The 21,218-nt window shown below is 42.8% G+C and overlaps 1 protein-coding gene and 1 long non-coding RNA gene across 2 annotated transcripts; one reads left to right on the top strand and one right to left on the bottom strand.

The window, feature by feature from the left end:
• Window positions 1-1,377: 1,377 nt before the first annotated feature.
• TRADD (TNFRSF1A associated via death domain) lies at window positions 1,378-19,328 on the bottom strand. Its single transcript, XM_067549938.1, has 5 exons — window positions 19,072-19,328; window positions 13,728-13,878; window positions 8,807-9,084; window positions 5,759-5,948; window positions 1,378-1,983 (listed from the first exon to the last, which is right to left on the bottom strand). Exons 2-5 carry the CDS (start codon window positions 13,867-13,869, stop codon window positions 1,673-1,675), a joined length of 921 nt encoding a protein of 306 aa, XP_067406039.1. The 5' UTR covers window positions 13,870-13,878; window positions 19,072-19,328; the 3' UTR covers window positions 1,378-1,672.
• Window positions 8,838-14,077, top strand: LOC137154268 (uncharacterized). Its single transcript, XR_010920192.1, has 2 exons — window positions 8,838-9,025; window positions 13,713-14,077. It is a non-coding gene; the product is annotated as an uncharacterized lncRNA (long non-coding RNA).
• Window positions 19,329-21,218: the final 1,890 nt, after the last annotated feature.

The following is a 21,218-nucleotide window of genomic DNA, read 5'->3' as shown; positions in this document are numbered from 1 at the left end:
CACCCTGCCTGTGAACACTCCTGACCCGGGGGATTCGGAATCTGAATCCAAAGGCAAACTGTCTCAGGTTCCAATTGAATGGTCAGGCTCAGCTTCTTCTAGGCACTTCGGTACCACAGTGACAAACATAATATCATTCTAGTGGGCAGAGAAGGAGAGGGAGTGTTGTTCCTGTGAAATCCAATTTAAACTACATCTGGATCCCAGAGTTGCAGCTTCCTTATCAGAGAATTTCTTTGTCTCAGCCAAACTTTACAGAAGTGCTATAGGAATAGGTTAAAATGTGAAATGGTTTAAAAGGACACCAGCTCTTGCCTATTGGAGAACCACTGCTCTTGAGAGGTAGCGCGAGCAACTTCACATGAGTACTCACACTGGCAGATTCACCCACCTTTCCTCCCACAACCTGAAATGTCCCCCAAGGATTGTCTGCTATTACATGATCATTTACAGAGGGTGAGGCTAGATGGAATTAATAAAAGGCCTAACGATAAGTAAAAACCTGCCAGGATGCCACAAGAAACGAAACGAGCTGTATGTTGCTGTTTACATGTATGTTTGCTTACGTTCACTTATATGTTGCTGTGTATTTCCTGATAAGCTAAGGCACAAGTTCTGCTCTTGTTACAGCCTGGGCATACCGATGGAAGTCAGCGTGGTTCTCATGATATAGCTGACAGCAGAAGATGACCTTACCTCTTCTTTTTGTACTTTCACAAACTTTATCCTTGAAATCCCTAGTATGTGACCCTGACATCCCAGGCACAGCTGATTCCTGGCTGTCACAGACTCACAACATACCAAAGAAAGACTCCATACAACTCCTGTCTCTCCTGGTATGTGATGTCCCAGAATACTGCATTCTGTGACATCTTTAGCCAAGCCAAGAACAACTTTTAAAGACAGCAGGTTATGTGATGAATGGGACCTCACAGTCTGCTTAGAGGTGTCACTAAGCACGTGGTAAGGGCTTGATTTGGCTTTGACTTTGCAGTACAACTTTAAGAAGTGTTCACCTGCACTTCCTGCTTACTTACCACCTGAAGTTTTTTTTCATTGCAGCTGTGTACTGCCTGGAGAATTAAAACTTTCTAAGAGTAAGGAGGATATCTTCACGTGGGGAGAGAAAGGAAAGAGCAGACAAGCTTTTAGTGGGCCGGGGTGGAGGAGTTACTGTTTTCATGAAATGTCCTTACTTGTGAAGAATGAACCCATCCAAGTGTGTACTATATTCTATGAGCAGAATTATTTTTCAGCAACTGTAGAACATTTCCGAAAGGACTCTCCTGAGACCCCAGTTGCTCTTTAATGTTCACCATGTTGGCATAGTCTCTAGGCTTGTTAGATGCATTGCAACATGTCGCCTGTAGGGGTAGTAACTGGGAGCGGGTTGGAAGCCATTCTCCCCAGCTCATTGGGAGGTAACAGCATTGTCTCCTGGCAGCAGTGTGCTATGAAGTGTTTCAGCGCTGTAGTAATTCAGCACCCACGCTGGCTTTGTAAACATACAGTGGCTTTTCTTTGGGCATTCTTGCTAGTAGGATACCATGCTGGTTAACTGGGCTTTGCATTCCTGGGACACTGGCAAGAGTCTTGGAAACTGTCTGAAAAGGCAAGTTCCAAGTTCGAACACGTGACTGCTGGGCAGACTGCTGCCTTCTCCATTCCTGCACTATGATGTGTCATTCTCATTCTGGTGGAGGCACAGGAGTTCCTCTGCTAAAGTTATGAGACTGTTTTCCTCCAGGGCTGCAATCAGCCTCTGTAACGTGGCTCTTTTGCCCTCAGACTGGATAAACCTGAGAAGGAGCTGGTACGCTTGTTCATACAATCCCTCTCGGTCATATTCATGAGCCAAGTTGTCGATGACGGGACCCCGAAGGGCACGGCAGTTCTTCTGCAAAGACCTACCCACCTGCTTCCATTTCTTCGACACAAGCTTGGCAAATTTTTGATGGTCGTCTGGCGTGAGTGTTCTGTTCGCTAAAAGGTAACACAAAGTGCTTAGCACATTGGGGTCCCAGTTCATCCCGGCACTGACCCAACACAACAAGGCCATGTGAAGGTCTACATAATATTTTGTGGAGCAGGGACCTCAGTTCACTGAAGGCTCCCAAGGGACAAAGCCTAGTGTGTGTGTAATGTATTAAACTCAATCATGGAGTTGTACCCATCCTTCATTAGCTGGAATTTTCATTAACTCACTCCTGAGACAGACAGCATTGTAGATCTTGTACAATCAGTTACAGTATTGAATTTAAAGGAGTAAATTCTGCATGAAGAGAGGTTATGCACACTATGCTTACTAATCTTTGCTCACTGAAAATGCATCCATATTAGCATCTAGGGGGAAAGGGAAGCCTGATAATTGAACTGATCTGCAATCATCAATGCTGATACTGTGACCAGCTTGCCAGTTTAGTCTAGCTGATTCCATTTCTAAATTTCAGATTTTGAAATCAATGCAATATGAACAAATTTCTAGCAGATTCTTACATTAGTGCTAATCCACTATGATCTGTAATTGGGATGATCTATATAATGTGTAAAACAGCAAGGGTCCTGTGGCACCTTAAAGACTAACAAATTTATTTGGGTAAAATGCATCTGACAAAGTGGGTTTCTGCCCACGAAAGCTTATGCCCAAATAAATGTGTTAGTCTTTAAGGTGCCCCAGGACTCTTGCTGTTTTGCTAAAAACAGACTAACACGGCTACCCCACTGGAACTATATAATGTGTATAATTGCTCTTAGTATTCCTTCACAGCCTTTCATTTGTATGTTTGGTTGTAATAGAAAATATAAAGGGATGCTGCTGTTTGTGGTAATATTAGCAGACCTGATATAATTTGTATGCGTTTATGATTCATTCTGAATGTTGATTTTAAATGAAGTATAAATGTTTCATTATCAGCTGAGAGTATCTTCTCCCCAAACCCAAATGTGTGAATATGAGAGGTCACGCCCTAGGTAACTTAGATCTACAGGAAGTAACTGTGTGAGGAGAGCAGGGTGCCTGTTTAACAAAGACTGCTGAGAAGAGAAGGGTTTGAGTTCACAATTTGTACCAATGAATGTTCTGCATCCATTAATTTCAAAGGACAGTGAACATAAGAATGGCCATACTGGGTCATACCAATGGTCCATCTAGCCCAGTATCCTGTCTTCTGACAGTGGCCAACACCAGGTGCATCAGAAGAAATGAACAGAACAGGTCATCATCAAGTGATCCATCCTGTCGCCCATTTCCAGCTTCTGGCAAACAGCAATCCCTGCCTGTCCTGGCTAATAGCCATTGATGGACCTATCCTCCATGAATTTATCTAGTTCTTTTTTTTGAACGCTGTTATAGTCTTGGCCTTCACAACATCCTCTGGCAAGAAGTTCCACAGGTTGACTGTGCATTGTGTGAAGAAATACTTCCATTTATTTGTTTTAGACCTGCTGCCTATTAATTTCATTTGGTGACCCCTAGTTTTTGTGTTATGAGAAGGAGTAAATAACACTTCCTTTTTTAATTTCTCCACAGCAATCGTAATTTTATAGACCTCTGTCATATTTCCCCTTAGTCATCTCTTTTCTTAGCTGAAAACTCCCCGTTTTATTAATCTCTCCTCATATGGAAACTTTTCCAGACCCTTATTCATTTTTGTTGCCCCTTTTCTGTACCTTTTCCAATTCCGATATATATATATATATATATTAGATGTGGGCAACCAGATCTGCATGCAGTATTCAAGATGTGGCCATACCATGGATTTATAAAGAGGCAATGGGATATTTTCTGTCTTATTATCTATCCCTTTCCTAATGATTCCCAACATTGTTAGCTTTTTGGATTGTTGCTGCACATTGAGTGGATGTTTTCAGAGAACTCTCTACAATGACTCCAAGATCTCTTTCTTGAGTGGTAACAGCTAATTTAGACCCCATCATTTTGTATGTATAGTTGGGATTATGTTGTCCAATGTGCATTACTTTGTATTTATCAGCATTGAATTTCATCTGCCATTTTGTCGCCCAGTCATCCAATTTGGTGAGATCCCCACATAACTCTTGGCAGTCTGCTTTGGACTTAATTATCTTGAGTAGTTTTGTATCATCTGCAATTTTTGCCACCTCCCTGTTTACCCCTTTTTCCAGATCATTTCTGAAAGTGCTATCATCACTAAGTGGCAATAAGTAGAAACTTATCTGTGACTGTAAAAATGTGCCATCTTCTGGTTTTGAGCAGCTAGCACCTGCTGTCAAGACTAGAGGATAGTGACCAGGGCACGTGAAAGTTTGTACTTAATAAAGACTTCCCAGCTTGATATCCAAGGCAGCCATGTGTATTGAGTGCCCCCAAGAGGCCAGTCCTGACTATACATGTCAAGTTGGGATACAACTGTTTGTTTGTTTGTTAGAGAGAGTTTACTTTTCTCTTGGACATCCCTCTTTACCTTATGCAGCCAGTCCTTGCCCTTTTATAAGCCTCAGGCTCTTCTTTCTGGGATTTTCCTCTATTCGTTTTCTAAACACTCTTAGCTTCCTTCTATATCTGTTGACCCCTGAAATAGTGAAACAGGGAGGGCAGATCCCACCCTGCTTTTTACCTGTAAAGTCCTTATATGGGGCTAAATCAGACTTGAAAATGACCTGGGTGGTCCCTGCTGTGCACATCCACAAACCCAGACTGCAGTTCAAGACTATTTGAAAAATCTCTGCTCAGGAGAGGCCGGGACTGGGATAGCTGGGGAGCTGCAGCTCACAATTGGAGTGCACTGGCAGAACTGTGAGGGGAAGCCCGGATGGTTATCTGCCCAATCGGTGCCTCACACCAATCAGTGCCTTCATTTTCAGGGATGCTAACTTCGTGCTTGGGTTTGTCTCTGAAAACAGAAGCATCTTCCTCTTTCTTTTACATTTTTATTTTGTAACACGTTTCTCCCCTGATTTATCCATTTTAAACATGAATTCTCTAAACTTATTTTCTGGACGTTTGGAGAAGTCCCATCTTTGGGGATGAAACTTTTTGTAGCCACCCTCCTTGGCAGCGATCCTAATGAGACAGCTCCATAACATTCCCAGAGCTAAGCCATGCCACTAACTGACCTCAATTATGTGTTGTGGAGAAAAACTACTGTTTTTTTCATTCAGCCTTTTTCTCCTGCTGCCAGTGTGATCCCAGAGTTACAGCAGTGAGATGTTGAAAGCACCCAAGAGTTTGAAAGGGATATAAACCCTCTTACATTAGAGATGCATAAGTATCAGGGATGGCCAGGGCTGGAGATCGGACATTGGGTGGCAGGGGCCCGAGCTCTGAGACGGCGCCAACCAGTCTCTCTCTCCAGCGCTTGGCTGGCTGGTTCTTGTTCATTTGATTAGGGTCCAGCTGATCACTATTTGGGGGCGTCGGGAAGGAATTTTCCCCCAAGTCAGACTGGCAGAGACTGATGGATTTTCACCTTCTTCTGCAGTATGGGGGCGCAGGTCATTTGTTAGGATCATCTGGGTACATCTCACTTAATCATTTCCCTGCCATTGTGGGGGCCTTGGGCATGGCAGTGTCTGGTGCTGACCATTGTCAGAAACAGTGGGCTGCCCTGGTCTGAACCAGTATGGCAACTCCTATGTTCCTATGGTTGTGATCTGGGGAATTCTATTCTTGGCTCATCCAGAACCAGTCTTTGGTTCCCTAAGCTTTCTCCTTTATAGGGTCGGAAGAGTGGAAGACCAAGGACTTTCTGATTCTGTCAGCTCAGTTCTAAACACTCACCAAATTGTTGTCCCTGAAAGATGAAGGTGGCTCCGGAAGGCAGAAAGCTCCCCACAGAACAATGAGGCAGAGATGAGGAGTTCGAGTTGCACTCATTTGAAGGGGTCACATTGTTGTTCTCCTGTCGACAAGTCAGGTTCCTGAAAGATTCCTCCAGCTCCACAATTTCCTCATCCCTCAGGCGGTCGGGCTGTAAGGCAAACAGTGCCAGTCATTTCTGGTGGATTCTCCATCTTATGAAGTTGTAAAATGAAGACCGGATGCCCTTCTGAAAAGTATGCTTTGACAAACACAAGTTACTGGACTCATTACAGACATCATTGGATGAAATTCTCTGGCTTGTTTTATCAGAGGACAGACTACAAGATCTAATAGTGGGTTTACAAGGGTTATGGGTTTACAATCTATGAATTTGCGCTAAATAATCTTCATTTTTTAAAAGGCTATTTCCCCCCCAAATTTCCTGTGTACTGTTCCTCCCCCACCCAAACAGGTTCAAGAAATGATCATAATGTGGAGGGGAGCTCATTACTGATCATTACTTGTATTCTAAGAGCACCCAGAGGCTCCAGTCTCCACTGAAGTCAATTAAGCTGTGTTGATTTGCACCAGCTGAGTGGCAGGGCTGAAATAGAGCTGGCTGCATCTATGAATGGGAAATGTCGATATTTCACAATTTACTTTTTTGTTCTGAATCGGAACAAAAAACATTTTTGGAAATTACTTGTGAAACAGAATTTCCAAATAACTGTGGTTGAGGAGAACTTTTGTTTCAAAATTCCAAAATGTCATTTCCAATTTTAAATTTTTTTCATTTGTATGTTATTTTTTTAAATTATTTTTACGTTATTTCATGCTATGTCAGAAGTCACTACTACTCTTGACATGTCATAATATGTTGTTTGCAATGTTGTTTTGGCCATGTGGGTTCCAGGACATGAGACAGACAAGGTGGGTGAGGCAATATCTTTTACTGGACCAACTTCTGTCAGTGAGAGAGACAAGCTTTCATACTCTGCAGTCAGTCATTCACCTTCTGTGAAATTATACTACTTCAGGTCTTTTTCTTTTTCTTCAGGATCTCAACCACCTCGTCTCATGTCATAATATGACATAATATAATAACTGATATATTCTATTTTATTTTAAAAATTATTAACGGCGGCCGCTACTCAGTTCTAATTAAAACATCATATTGTCTTTTCTAGACCAAAGTGTCTCCTGTATATATTGTAATGAAATGAAACAGTGTGACAGTCTGGTGAAAACTTTCTGACCAGCATTAACCATGGTTTGGACTCCCAGTGCTCTAAACACTAAGTTACACACGAGAGGGAAAATTAGTAACTGAATCTGTCCTTTTAGTTAATGGTCCTTAGTACCACGTAGGGTACAAACACACAGATGAGAGCATGGTCTCTTTGATGGGTTTTTTTCGGATTTACAACAATAGGCCTAGGACAGACTGAGTCAGTTTTGCAAGCAGAGAATGAATCTGCTAATTCAGCAAAAAGACTAGGGCTATGTCTACACTGACGGCGGCAAAGTCGCTGCCGTAAGATCGACTTATCTGGATCGACTGAGTGGTCAGTGAAGACCTGCTCAGTCGATCCAGAGGTCGACGCTGTTAATCCACCTCCGCAAGTGGCGTAGCGCTGCATCGACGGGTTCCCGTTGGCGCCGTGCAGTGAAGACGGCGCGCAGAAGAGAAGCGCAGCAGTCGACGGGAGTTATGCAAGTTTTCTGCGTAGTTTGCGTAACTCCCGTTGACTGCCGCCGAATCGCCGGGGTAAGTGTAGACCAAGGCTAGGAAAGCAGCAGGCAAAAATGAACAAGGTGCATATTACAGCCTATTGTTACTCCCATAATGACACTTTCACTTTTCATTCGCTTGCAAAAAAAGCAATCCAGAGATGTAGCCCACGGCCTGCCCTCCCCGTGGGTACAATAGGTATCTGTTTCTTAGGACTAGCTCAAAATGGTAGCTCTTAAACATCTTGACTAGCCCAATTAAATTCCAGGTGAAACAAGCACCTAAAGGTAGGACAGAGGAAGAATAGCAGATGGAATACAATGATTTAATCTATTTGGGAGGCCCAATGTTCTAGTGAGTCAAGAAGATCCCAAGATAATGGCCTGTATTATCATTAGCAAGGTTTGGAAGCTATTCAGGAATGCTGAATCAGCACATGAAAGCCAGTTGCTGGTGTGACCCATGTAAAACTTGCATCTCTCTCAACTGAATGGAGTCCACATCAAGGATAGCAGCCTACTACTACTGCCAGCTCAAGTAGTAGAGGTCTGTGTCCTAATGCTGAAGGTCCCAGTTCAAACTATGTTGACAACCTGTGGTACGCAGTGGTGGTGGTGTTTGCTTTAGTTTTTAGGAGCTGTTCCAAATGCTACTTTCAAAGGAGATGTGGGGGATGAAAAAGCAACATCGGGGAAGATGGTTTCATGCTTGTAGCACGGGACTGATGGGTTTTCTTACTGATTCCCTTGTGTGGCATTTCAGCCTTGTTTGTGCCTCAATTTACCCTCTATACACAGGGTATAATATAATTTCCTGCCTTATAGCAGCGCTGAGCTTTAATATTTGCTTGTTCTGCACTTTTAGAACACAGGCACCAGCGAAGTGCCAAGTACTACATGCAAAATATTTAATATTCTGGCTTTAATTTATTTATCCTAGTACTTACCTGGCCCTCACTGCCATAACATCTGAGCTTCTCACATCATTTCCTGTATTTACCTTCACAACACCCTGCTGTGGTTGGGCAGTGCTATTACCTCTATTGTACGGTGGGGAACTGAGGCACAGTGAGGCTAACAGCCAGATTTTTAAAGGTATTTAAAGGCCTAGTGGCATTTTCAAAAGCACCTTGCTTTTAGACACCTAGGCACTTACTGCTTCTGTAGATCCTAAATAACTTTATATATTCAGCCTTAAGGCACTTGCCCGGGGTCACACAGGAGGTATGTGCAAAACAAGGACTTGAACGGTCTTCTGCTGCCCAAACCAATGGACCATACTTGCTTCTAATTTACCTTTTCTTTGTAGATGCATTCCAAACAGCGCTGCTCCTCATTCAGCATGTGGTCAAGCTGCTCGCTGCCAGCCTTCAGCTCCATTTTGACAGGCACGGCTGTCATTGACAGGGAGACTTGGAGGTGGTTCTGGAGGGACGCCTGGAATGCCCCGGCCCAGTAACTCCGAAGGAATTTGCGGCAGTTCTCTTGCTTGCAGAATTTCAGCTGGATAATCAGGTGCGGCTCACTGCAGTGCACTTTGAGCATGTCAACGTCGTTCAGGCTGCCTGTGGAATCTGGCACAGAATGGCAGGCAGAGTCAGGGTCTCGCCATGAGACAGATGGTTAGCATGAGCTCTGCTTGCCTGGTGACTCCCTGCATGTTTCCTTGAACTCTGTATTTTTTTTTCCTGCGTTATAAATTCTTCTGGGTTGGGGAGCTAGTATGTAGGAGGAAAGTGGTAAGCTTTAACTGGGACCAAGTATAATGACTCCGCACTATGCATGCAACCCATTTGAACTGAAGAGTTCAGTGCAAATTATCCGAGAGCTGGATCTATTAGAGATGCATTAAAATTGCAGTTCACAGATGGGAAGGGGGCATATGACTTCTTGCAACAGGGAGAGACCATTATATGTAGGGCCCTACTAAATTCACGACCCATTTCAGTCAATTTCAGAGCCAGAGGGTTTTAAAATTGGTCAGTTTCACAATTTCAGGATGTTGTAACCCTGGGGGGTCCTGACCCAAAAGGGGATCATGGGGAGGTTGCTCTTAGCTGCTAGTCCCAGTCTGTGCTCAGGGGCCCCAGCCAATTTGGGGGCCTCTGGAAAAATGGGCACCCCAAGCCCAGGTGGCAGGCGCTGCAGTGGCTCAAGCCCAGAGCCAAGGTGCCCCAAACCCCAGTGGCAGAAACTTCCAGCCTGGGGGAGATGGATTTCATGGTGGGGGTGGATTTCACAGTCCATTACATGTTTTTCACAGCCCAAATTATACTTAATGCAGAGTGCCTGGTTCACTGGTGTTTTGTCTGTACTAGCACAGTTACCCAGAGCTGTCAGCAGGGGGAGAGCTAAATCTGCGGAAAACAGAGGAGCTGCAATCAGGCAGGAAATCAAGTGTAAAAATGCTATGTGCTCAGTTTGTCCTATTTGCAGTTAAACAATCTGCACTGGGTGTCAGCAACAGGTAATTTTGCTGCTGGCACAAGTCCAAGAGGAGAAACCAACTATGCTAAACTGATGCGTTAACTTTAAGATTTAGCTGCGGGGCAGCCAGACTTTACCTCAGAGGAGATTAAAGAGGGAGTGTTCTTCTCCCACATGGTCAGACTGCTGTAGAGACAGAGGTATAGGTGAGATCCCAGAGCATTTTACCCATCAACTTCCTACTTGCATCCCCAATCCTTCTTCAGCCTTGTCTACACTAGAAAGGGTTTGCCAGTATTGCTATTCAGGTATGAGTGGCTTCACCAGTACAGTTTTATACTAGTTCCCTGAACAAAATAAGCTATACCAGCAAAAAGACTGTCAGTATAACCATGTCTACACTAGGGCTATTTCTGGTATAGAAATGTCAGTAAAAATCACCCACCGAAGCAACATGGCAAAAGTCTCTAGTGTAAACCAAGCTTTAGTTAGGTTTCAATCATGCACCTTCTGTAAAATTATACTTTTATTCCCTTGTTTGCTTCCTTGTATTTGGTTTTGTACCTAGCAGCTGAGATTTTGGAACTGTGTCCAGATCCTTGAGGCGGTTTTGAAAACCTATATGTAAACTCTTCTTTGTCCGAGACTTTGTCTTTACTGCAAACAGGTGTGTCTGTTACACAGAGATAGCTAACTCAGTGTAAAATCCTAATGCAGACAAGGCACAGATATATTTTTACCTCTATGTAGTTAACCAAACATAACCCCCTCCCTCACCCAGCCCTCAATGTAAGGTTGATTTCAATCAGCTATAACGTAAAAAATATCTGTGCCTTGTCTCCATTAGAATTTCACACAGTGATGGCAAACCTGAGCTATCTCGATACAAGAACACACCTTGTTTTGCAGTGAAGAAAAAGCCTGTGAGAGTTTTCACAGGGCTACTCAGGTCAGCAACCCATGTCTCTGTCTAAGAGGATCTGTTTGCTCCTCCATAGCCCAGAGTATTTAAGTTCAGCCCCAGCACCTCCAGGATCTGTTTGTTTTATAAGCATGACAAGCCTTTTGCCCTGTGGTGGTATGCTACTGAGATCCCTTACACATTTCCGGTTGTATCATAAGGTCAAGTCTGGAACGGATGTAAGACTGGGACATCTGTGGAAGGAGCCTGAGAGGCATTTGACTTCATTGTTATTACTGACAAATAAATGCCCTTTACCCCACCCTTTTCCATATATCAGGAGTACAAAGAGTTTGATTCAACTAAAGTTTGCACAAGTGTTTGATTTGGGTAAGCAGGTGCTGGACAAACAGGGAAAGTCGTTATGAATTGCATACAAATGTTTGTTATGGCTGTTGCGTAGGAGACAACTTTGTGCTTATCTGCTCGGAAAACCCAGGTCTCATTCCCTCTGTAGGTCTGGCTGTCCAGTGCAGAATGTAGTGCTATTAGGGCAGAAATGGGCAAAGCTCTTGTTCACATATATGGCCAGATTCACCGGCACTATCTGGCTGTGTTGTACCACTTTGGTGATGCATAGCAGCCATAAATCTGGCCTAAGCAGGCAATGAAGCCAGGTTTTTTCCCTACTCTGTATCATCAGAGGAGCACAAAGCATTTAGAGCGTACCAATGAATCTGGCCCCATATTATTAGATGGGTGAGTCCCAAGAGAAAAGGCAGGTCATAGTTCTACAAACCCAGTTAAAGAACACACTGGGGCTTGTACAGTGAACGATTGACACTAAGATATTCATTAAGGGGCAGGAACATAAACATGATAGCTGGTTTAAATTATTGCTACACAATAAGTCAATATGTATGTAAAGGATCACAGATGGGATGCTTCAACTGTCTGTAGCTCAAATCCTGTGTTGGTGTAAATAAGCTCAACTCCACTGAAGCCATTTACACCAGTAAAGAATATGGCTCAATATGTTCGATAAAAGGAAGCCACTATCGAATTTTTTTACTGGTAATTTTTCCCATATCAAGAATTTCCCTCCCTTGACAAGTCTAGTTTTCTAATGCTGGGCAAGTGACTGGACTTGCCATCACTGGACTGCAATAGTGAACCCAGAAGTAAATAGTGGGGTCAGCTATTGTAGCCAGCTGCTCCCATCTACCACAAGGAAAAGTTAGACTAGACCAATTTCCTTTCTGATGAAACTCCACTGATGCTGGAGGAGGCTAAAATTGTCCTGTCATGGTTTCAATGCTTGTTCTAAAACAAAAACAAAAAAATCTGCACTCTAAGCAATTTGATAACTTTGTGATCCAAGTGTAAAAGATAATGATTTGGATCCTGAGACTGGTGATCTCTTCCCTGTAGCGTGCCAACAGCTAAGATACTGGGAAGGGTGGGTATGTGAGAGGAAGGATGGTTTTGTAGCTAAGGCACTGGACTGGAGCTGGCTTTAGAAGAACTGGGTTTGATTTCCCACTCAACCACAACTTTCTAAATCACTTAGGGCTCAATCCAGCAAGGTGCTGAGCATTCTGATCCTGCTCCAGCAAAACACTTGAGCAGAGGCTTATTGTTAAGAATTGCGAGCAGCCCCGCTGGACTCCAAATCTCTTAGGGCATTTGTTTTCCATCTGTAAAATGGGAATAATGCTTCCTTGCGCTCACCCATTGTCTGTCTTGTCTATTTAGACTGTAAACTCTTCAGGGCAGGGACTCTCTCTTCCTACGTATTGTGCAAAGCATAACACAACAGCAACCAATCTCATTTAGTATCACTGGGTGCTAATAATTTATTAATAATATGCCCAGAGTGCACATATATATGTCTATGAAATACCAGCTGTTTTAAGAATGTGCTTATCCAAACAGAACCAATGTCCCCTGGTGTGTGTTAAATGCAATGAAAATACTTTCTATCCAAATTAAAATCACATTCCCATGTCATAAATGAGGCTAAGTAAATAAATAATCAGAGACATGCCCCTGGATCTTGTAGCAGAAGAGACCACACTTAGAGATCATATTTTAGCCTCAATACATGACTTACTTCTGGATTCAGGGTCTAAATTCTGATCTGCTAGCCCAAAGAAGGAATCATTGTCTGTGCATAGGACTAGGAGCCAGGAATGTCCAAATTCTAATCCTGACTCTGGAACAGTGACATTGAATTTTACTCCATTTTATTACTGAAAATCAAACATCTCCGTGTGTCTCTCCCCCCCCCCCCCCCCCCCCCCCCCCATCTCCTCTTCACACAGTCAAAAGGATTGCACAAGATCCTGATTGTGGATTAAAGGAGGTGCTGTGTGTGAAGATAGAAACCCTTGTACCCATTACCTTATGCTATTCCAAGAATCAAGGAGTAATCCTCTGATAGCACTACATGCTGCACTGCATTCATTCAGACATTAAAAGGGCACGTAATCTGGGCTATCCGTGCAGAGCTCTGATTTAACCAGTGTGCTATCCGTTTTTTACCTAGTACTGCAATGAAGAGGCTAGAGAAGGATTCACTTTACTAGTGGATGGTAAGTTCTCCAGCAGCTGCAAGGAGTCTGATTGCCTCCGTGCTTAAATTCAAGTCTTGGAATATCATGGCTTGAATCTCTCTGTAAAAGCTCCAAGAAATCTAAAATCTTCAATGAAATTAATAGAAAAGGATGGGACGTGACCCATAAAATTGCAGTTTGATTCCTAAAAATGTCTCTGTGTTGTGAATTAGCCACCTTTCCACAAGCACCAAATCCCTTAAAAACTAATGTAGCGAGCAAAGAAATAAGACATTGTGACATTTCTATTTGTGTTCAGTGCAATGACAGGTACCTGCTAGAGCCAACTTGAGGGCCTTGAACACGCTAGATTTCTGCTGAGAGCTTCCATAAAGAGAGGGCAGGACAATCTTCTCAGATGTCGATTGGAGGAATAGATAAGCACTGCCAATCCAGAGATCAGAACTGTCTGCCATCTTCAGCACCTAAAATATCACATATATGAGCATAGTCTATTTCAGAGGCAGCCATGACACGTACAAAACACAGTAAACCTTGTAACAAAGACGTCAGCGTCTGAGGTGTTTTTGTTTTTCTATTTGAAAACTTGATATATGAGAAAACACACTAACACTGATGAGATTGTTATTGGCAAAGCAAGTGTAACCTTTAAGGGATTTATAATCATTACCTCCTACAGCAAAGATTGATAGAACATTGTGCACCAAAGAAAGAGTACAAAATCCTACACTGTGAAATCCCACTGATGGATAGATTTCTAGTTCTGATAAACCCTGAGCTCAAAGGTGAGAACCTTCTGAGAATTCACCAGTCAGGCCTCTAATGGTCAGGTTTAATGAGCATGAGAGGTGGTTAAATCCAGCTTCTTTCTGCACAACAAAAAATTCCAAGGGTAAAATCCTGGGTAGAACAGTCATTGACTTCAGCGGGACCAGGATTTCACCTCAGGGCTTTAGATAACGCAATGAGGAGGTTGGATCTGGTTCTTTGTACTCTGATCTCCACCATGCAAAAGGTTAGTGTCTTGAGCTCTCATTTACTGGGGGAGCCTGGCTCAGTGAATATAGTATGCTGTGTCCTGAAGGCAAATACGGTCAGGCTTGGCAAAACCACCCAATCGGCAGCTTAGAGAGCCTGAGTCGTCTTTGCCAAGGGATGAAACTAAACTGAGTCCTGTTTCAGCATCCCTGTACCACTGGAATTGGAGGATGATGGGAACTTGCTGCTTTCCAATCTTTGAATCCCCTGCTCCTCTATAGCGACATTCTTATACCTTAAAACATTTACTCCCAAACAGTTTCAAATCAGAGAAATGTCTGATAAAAGTTCATGCAAAAATCCCCTTAAACTAATCCTGAAATTTCCAGTGATACCATCACTAGGTTTGCCTTTTGTAACCTATGTATGCTTCTTGCCCCAGTCCGAACTTTACAGCGTGCCTTGCTGGGAAAGCCATCAAATGGCAGCAAGGTGTGATGAAGGCCCAGGAGTCAGTCAAGCCCTCGGAACAAAGGTGCTTCTTAAAGAGAGGCACAAAGGAATCATCTCCAAAGTAAAACCAATTTAAGCCATGAGCAACTGCATGATCGAGACTCGGAGTCACTTGCTGACTGCGTGGCTTAGCTGATGAAGAACAAGCAGCAACTATTCTTATTAGCACCAACCAGATAAACCCCATGCAGAGAGGAAATTTGATAACATCTCTCCATTATTGTCAGCCACAGTCTCCTAAGTGCACCTGTTTCAGTTAAAATGAAGACAACTCTGCAGTCAGAAGAGTAGATAAGTGGCCAAGTTCATACCTTGACCATGCCAGTTTCATGTGAGATGTATGACACTTGGCAGTTTTGGATGTTCCAAGCACTGGAATATTGAGGCCTGCTCCAATCCCCCCTGAGGTCAGTGGAAATGCTGCCTCTGCATCAGTGGGGTGTTGGATCGACCCTGAATGACACAACAGGATCCCTCCTTTTGCACGGACCATTTTGTAAACTGATGTAGTTTCAGTTTGGGAACCTGTCTCCACACTGACGGATTTCGATCAGCGTCATTCTTTTTGTGTTAAATTCTATCAGCCTTCCCCTGAAAAGGCTGGTAGGCCTCATATATACAGTCAGGTTATAAAACTATTTAGTCCCCCACCTTGCATATCACTACTATCTCTGGTTGGCTAATTCTGACATGAACACCAAACATGCATCAAGACTTCCAGGCAAAAAAATCCACAAATCATAGGTGCTAAGGATGGAAAAGTTCCATCAGATCATCTAGTCCAGCCCCTGCCAATGCAGAAAAGAAGCCTCAGCTACTGGAGAGGGTGTGTCTAATAATAACCTGATCAAGGCACAATGAACTTTTTGTTTTCTGGAGCTCTTAGTTTAACTTTTCTAAACACCAGGGATAGAACCAGGGATCCACAGACTTGAAAGCATGAGTTGCTACAGCTGGACGCGCTAAAGAACCAAGCTTTCTAGCTGGGGGCTGTAACATCCTCTGTGGCTTTGTGCAAGGGATGGGGAGAGCACGTACCACACACAGATCAGTGGAATACATAAGCTCTTCAAGGCAGGGACTGTCTCTTAGTCTGTGTTTGTACAAGGGGTCCCCAACTGTGGCCTTCTGTCACTACTGCAATATAAATAACTACAACAACCAGGCCTGAAATTTTTGCTGAACTATCTATTGATCTATCTAGATGCTCAGATGTGTGTACAGGATGGGAATTTCAGAAATGCCTGAGTGATTTAGGAACATAAATCCCAACAACTTGTGTTCCTAAGTCACTTAAGTGCTTTTGAAAATGTTAACTCTGGGGGAGCAAAAGGAAGAGATGGGGCTGAAGCTGCAAAGTTCAGATCTGGTTCTGGAGCCCCCAAATGTTGGGAAGGTTCTGGTTCAGGTGTGTATCTGTCCCCCAGTGCCTCCGAGAGGGAAGGCAAAAGAGAGAGTTTCTTAGGAAACTAGGTATATGGAAGGGGAGAGAAAAGAGGAATGAGATTTAAACTGCAGAGAAATATGTCACCATTCCCCATGCACAAAAAAAAAAAGGCTTTAAAAAAAATGCCTAAGGTGCACAAGAGCTGTGCTACCTTGACTAGAGTTGAGCAAACAGCAGATTTTTTGGTTCAGGGGCTGAATTAGAGACGGAGGGGGAAATTACTCAATCTGAACTGAAACTGAAGTTAAAAGTTTGAGTTTTTTTTCCAAACTGGAAAAAAAAATACCCCAAAAAGTTAATTCTGGGTCTACCAATTTAGTTCAATCCAAACTAAAAATTGCTTTTGGTGTTGCTTTTGGGGTGTTTTTTACTTTGTGGTTTTGTTTTTAAAAATTAACCAAGTTTTGAAATGAAACACTGTTTCAAAAGAAAAAGTCAAAATATTTCATTTTGAAATGGTTGAAACAAAATGTGTTGACTTAACAAACAAACAAACCAACCTCACATATTGTTTCCAGCCAAAGCCCTCTCTGGAATTCAGCCTGAATTTGCAAATAGTTTTGGTGCTCTGAAAAATGCATTTTCCAGCAATTTTACTATTAGCCAAAAATATTCACACAGCTCTAATCCTGGCTCTCTCTGTTGTCACTGAGAGAGCATATTCCCAGCTTTCATTATGTTGGCTCTCGGTACAAGTCTGATGGTAGGATTTTTAAACTTTCTCCGAGGTTGAAGGATTGGTTGGACACAGACGTTCCACAGCGGCCTCTGGGAATTACACTGCACATCCAAAAAACAACTTTGAAGGTAAGCAGCACTTTGTGATCCCTGTGACCTTTCACAGAACATACTTCCATGACCAGAAGACTTATTAACAACAGTAGGTGGGATTCTCAAAAGTGCTCAGTGTTGTCCTACCTCTCCTCTCAGTAAAGTCATTTAGATTTCCACCACTGAGTTCAAACAGAAGTCAAGCCAAAGCTGAGTGCTTTGAAAATCCCATTCCATATGTATACCTGTGCAATATGTAATTCTTTACTGCCTCATCTCTGCTGGATTCTCTTTACCTTTTGTATCTGTCACCCTGTCATTTAATACTTATGAAAAAAATAACACAATTGTCATTTTCATTTTAAATATCAAGTTAGTTACTGAATTGAAATGATGCTAGCACAAAGTCAGTACTTTACTTTAGTCAATTTCAATAGAGGCCCCTTTGAGTTATTATAACACAAGAGTTTGACCTGCATAGTAAATTATACATCAAACTAACTTATTGGCCTTTATTGTTATTTTATATATTTGTTGTACTATTGTAGCACTTAGGAGCCTTAGCCATGGTAGGTGCTGTACGAACAGACCAAAAAGACGATCCCTGAGTAAAATGCAAACAGAATCATGACAGTTCTCCCTTTGAGCCGATATGAGGCCATTCACTTGGTATAATATTCCTACTGTGCAGCATAATAGGATGCTCTGTTAGTAAGTTTTGCACAATGGTAACACTCCTAACTTTCCAAAATCCCAGCAAATGGCATAGCATCCCACCCGCTGGTATGAACAATGAGTAATATTTCATTTGCTACCAGCTTCTCCAATGAAAATATTTTGAATTGTGCTGTTCTTAATATACAGATTCATAAAGGGAAGGGTAACAAGGATGACAGCTCCAGGAAGACCATTAGGATCAGTGATACAGTGCAGAATGGCTTATTAAAATCAGTGAGATTTGGCTTAATTTTAGCACTAATATGTGAAAAAAGAGCGTGTGGAAATAGGGCAGAGACTTCAGTAACACACGTTGACTTTAAAAAATCTCTATGAATTTAGTGGCCCCTGTGAAATGAGTTTTGGGAATCTCAGCTTAGTTCCTAGTAAACAAATGTCTGTGTCAGAAAGCCACCCCTACAGCTAGCATTGCTGGCCCAGCTGTCAGCAGGAAGCAAAGGACTGATGGATCATGGAGCCTGAACCCCGGCTCTTGCTACATATAGCTGGTGGCTACAGATTAAACAGAGTCTGGGGCTGCTTGGTGTAGTTTGCACTGGAGTTGCTCATTCAATACTTGTTCTGTAGGATGGCAAGATCTGGGGCTGTTCATTTGGCCCCTTTTCTCCAGCATTACTTTTCCTTGACAGTAAACGTGAGTTGGGTCAGTATCGCACATGTGCAATACCTGCCTTTGGCACTTAAAAATCTCTGGGCCAAATTCCGTGTTGGTGTAAATGAGTGCCACTCAATTGACATCAACAGCATTTCACCCATTTGTACCATCAGCTAATTTGGCCCAGTATTTTAAAAACGAGATACAGAGCCAGAAAGACCCAGGCCCCCGGTGTCAGACTAATAGATCACAAAAACTTGTTCCAAAAGAAGAAACTTTTTTTCCCGAAGCCAGAAAGCTAGCCGAAGGGCGGGTGCCAAATGCTTTGATTTGATTTTGGTTTTATTTTTTAACTTTCAATTTCGTGGAGGGGGGACTGAGCTAATTTTTAATTAAACAGGTTTGTAAAAACAAATTCCCAAGTGGGTTTGGGTCTCATGTGGCAAGTTTCAGGTTGGTGGACTTCGTGGGGGCGAAAGGGAAAGCTCTCTGAAGCTAGAACTTTTCAGCAGCTCTTTCTTGGCAGCAAGCACAGCTGACTGATCAGTGCAGAACGCATTAAATGTCATGTCAGCCCACCCAAGACCCACCCTGCTAGAACTCAGATTGATTTACCTTGTCCTTCCTTCTCACGCTTTCAGAAGCCCTTCACTTCCGCCTCTAGTCTGTGCACAGCAGGAGGGAAAGAATCACTGGAGATTCCTGGTCATGTGGCTTTAATGACAGAGGTATCCTGAGAGGCAGCTGAAGGCTAGAAACCAGTCCCTCAATTTACTAGCAGGGCTGTAATCCTAATACCAGGAGCAAGGACTTTAAGAAACTTCTTAAAGCAGAAAAGAGGTAAAATCTGACATGATGCAAGGGCACTGAGGCTCAGATCAAGCTGTGTGTCTGGGAAAGTATATTTTCCTGTATGTTGTACCTCCTCTTCAGGTTTAGGCAATGTTATTGGCCAGACCACTTGCCAGTCCTCAGTGTCTGGGTTAGCAACAGAGGGACATAACTGGGTGCAAAGGAAGGAACTATCTGCTCCAAACAGCTGATTCAGTGAACCAATCAAGTCGGTTTAGGGATGTCAGCAGTTCTGTGAAATGGCTTTCTCTGTACCTCACAGTGAAGGCAGAGCCATGCAGCAATGTATAACCCTTTAGGTTCCTGACAAGAATATAACACAGAGGATAACACTGAAAGGCAGGCTTGGAAATTAGAGGTCGACATCTTAGTTTTCCCAGTTTAGAGCCTCAGGATTTTCTGTTTCTTAAAAAGAAACTGAGAAAAGGAAGTGACAAAATAATGACAGTACAAAGACTTCATATGCAGTGTAGTTGTAGCCATGTCGGTTAGCTGTAACACTCCCAGTACCTTTTCCAGACCTGAAAAAGGGCTCTGGGTGGCTCAAAAACTTCTCTTTCTCACTAACAGAAGTTGATCCAACCAAAGATATTACCTCACCCACTTTGTCCCTGTAATACAAGTGCTTGGCACTTCTATTGTGCCCTTCATATGAGGATCGAAATTTACACTTGTCAGTTAAACCTACCACACCCTTGTGAGCAAGTATTGTCCCTATTTTACAGAAGGGTATACTGAGGCATGGCATGGTTAAGTGACTTCCCTAAGAGCAGAGAGTGGAAGCTGAGAACAGAATCCAGGACTTCTTGTTCCATTTCCTTTGCTTTCACCAAACCACCCTCTTCAAAATCAAACCATTCTCATGAGAGGGTATTTTAATCCTTGCAAGCTTTGGTTTGCTTTAAACAGGATTTTTCAATGTGAGCAAAGGAGAAAGAGGTTAGTTAGGGAAATCCAGCAAATCTGTTATACGGCATTGTTGAACATCTAGATTAGAACAGATTCCAAATACAGTTCCAATATGTTATTTATGTAAGTGTAACACCACCACTGTGCAGGTTGCTTCAATTATCTCATTTGCTTACTGTATGCATGCAGCACTGTAAAAAAAGATACAGATCCCTTTACTGGAATATAAACTGTGGCTAGCTCCCTGGATTAAAAGACTATTACCCACAGATCACACAAGATAACTGTAGAAAAGCACATAGCCTAGTTCTGCTCTTGGACCCAACCATGCCTTCTTTGGAGAGCCACAAAAAACAATCAGGAGTGTGAGAAATGAAAGCTTATTTGGGGAAAGAAATTCCGTATTTTGAAGTTGTTTTAGTTTAAAAAAAAAAAAGTTGGGTTATTTGCCTGCCGATTTCTGGGTCTTTAGAGTGCATTTGGGTCATGTTTTCAAGTTTTCCCAAAATCATGAAGGCTGAAAGCATCCTCTTCTATTAAAATGAAAGCTGACATTCTAATGTCCTCATATGACTTTAGCAGCTGGGTCTTTGCTTTCAGAATAGCACCAAATACCCCAAGACACAGGATAAAATCATGAATTGGCAACACTGGTGATGAGCCTGCCTCCAATGGCATGCAGGTCTGCAACTGCTGGCAGCAAATATCCCCAACAGCCAGTGATGGGACACTAGCTGAGGAGGGCTCTAAGTTAGTAAGTACATTCTTTCCCAGATACCTGGCTGCTGAGTCTTGCAGAAATGCTCAGGATCCAACTGACCGCCATATTTGGGGTCAGGAAGGAATGTGCCCCCCCCTTCCCCAGATTGGCAGAGACCTTGGGGGTTTTTTTTGCCTTCCTTTGCCACATGGGGCATGGGCCATTTGTAGGTTTAAACTAGAGTAAATGATGGATTCTTTGTAACTTGAAGTCTTTAAACCATGATTTGAGGACTTCAGTA

Source organism: Emydura macquarii, unplaced genomic scaffold, assembly GCF_026122565.2.
Source record: "Emydura macquarii macquarii isolate MOO-44397 ecotype Brisbane River unplaced genomic scaffold, CSIRO-AGI_Emac_v2 contig_295, whole genome shotgun sequence".
Taxonomy (NCBI): Eukaryota; Metazoa; Chordata; order Testudines; family Chelidae; genus Emydura; species Emydura macquarii.
Note: the sequence above shows the minus strand (reverse complement) of the source record. Positions and strands in the feature narration are given on the sequence as shown.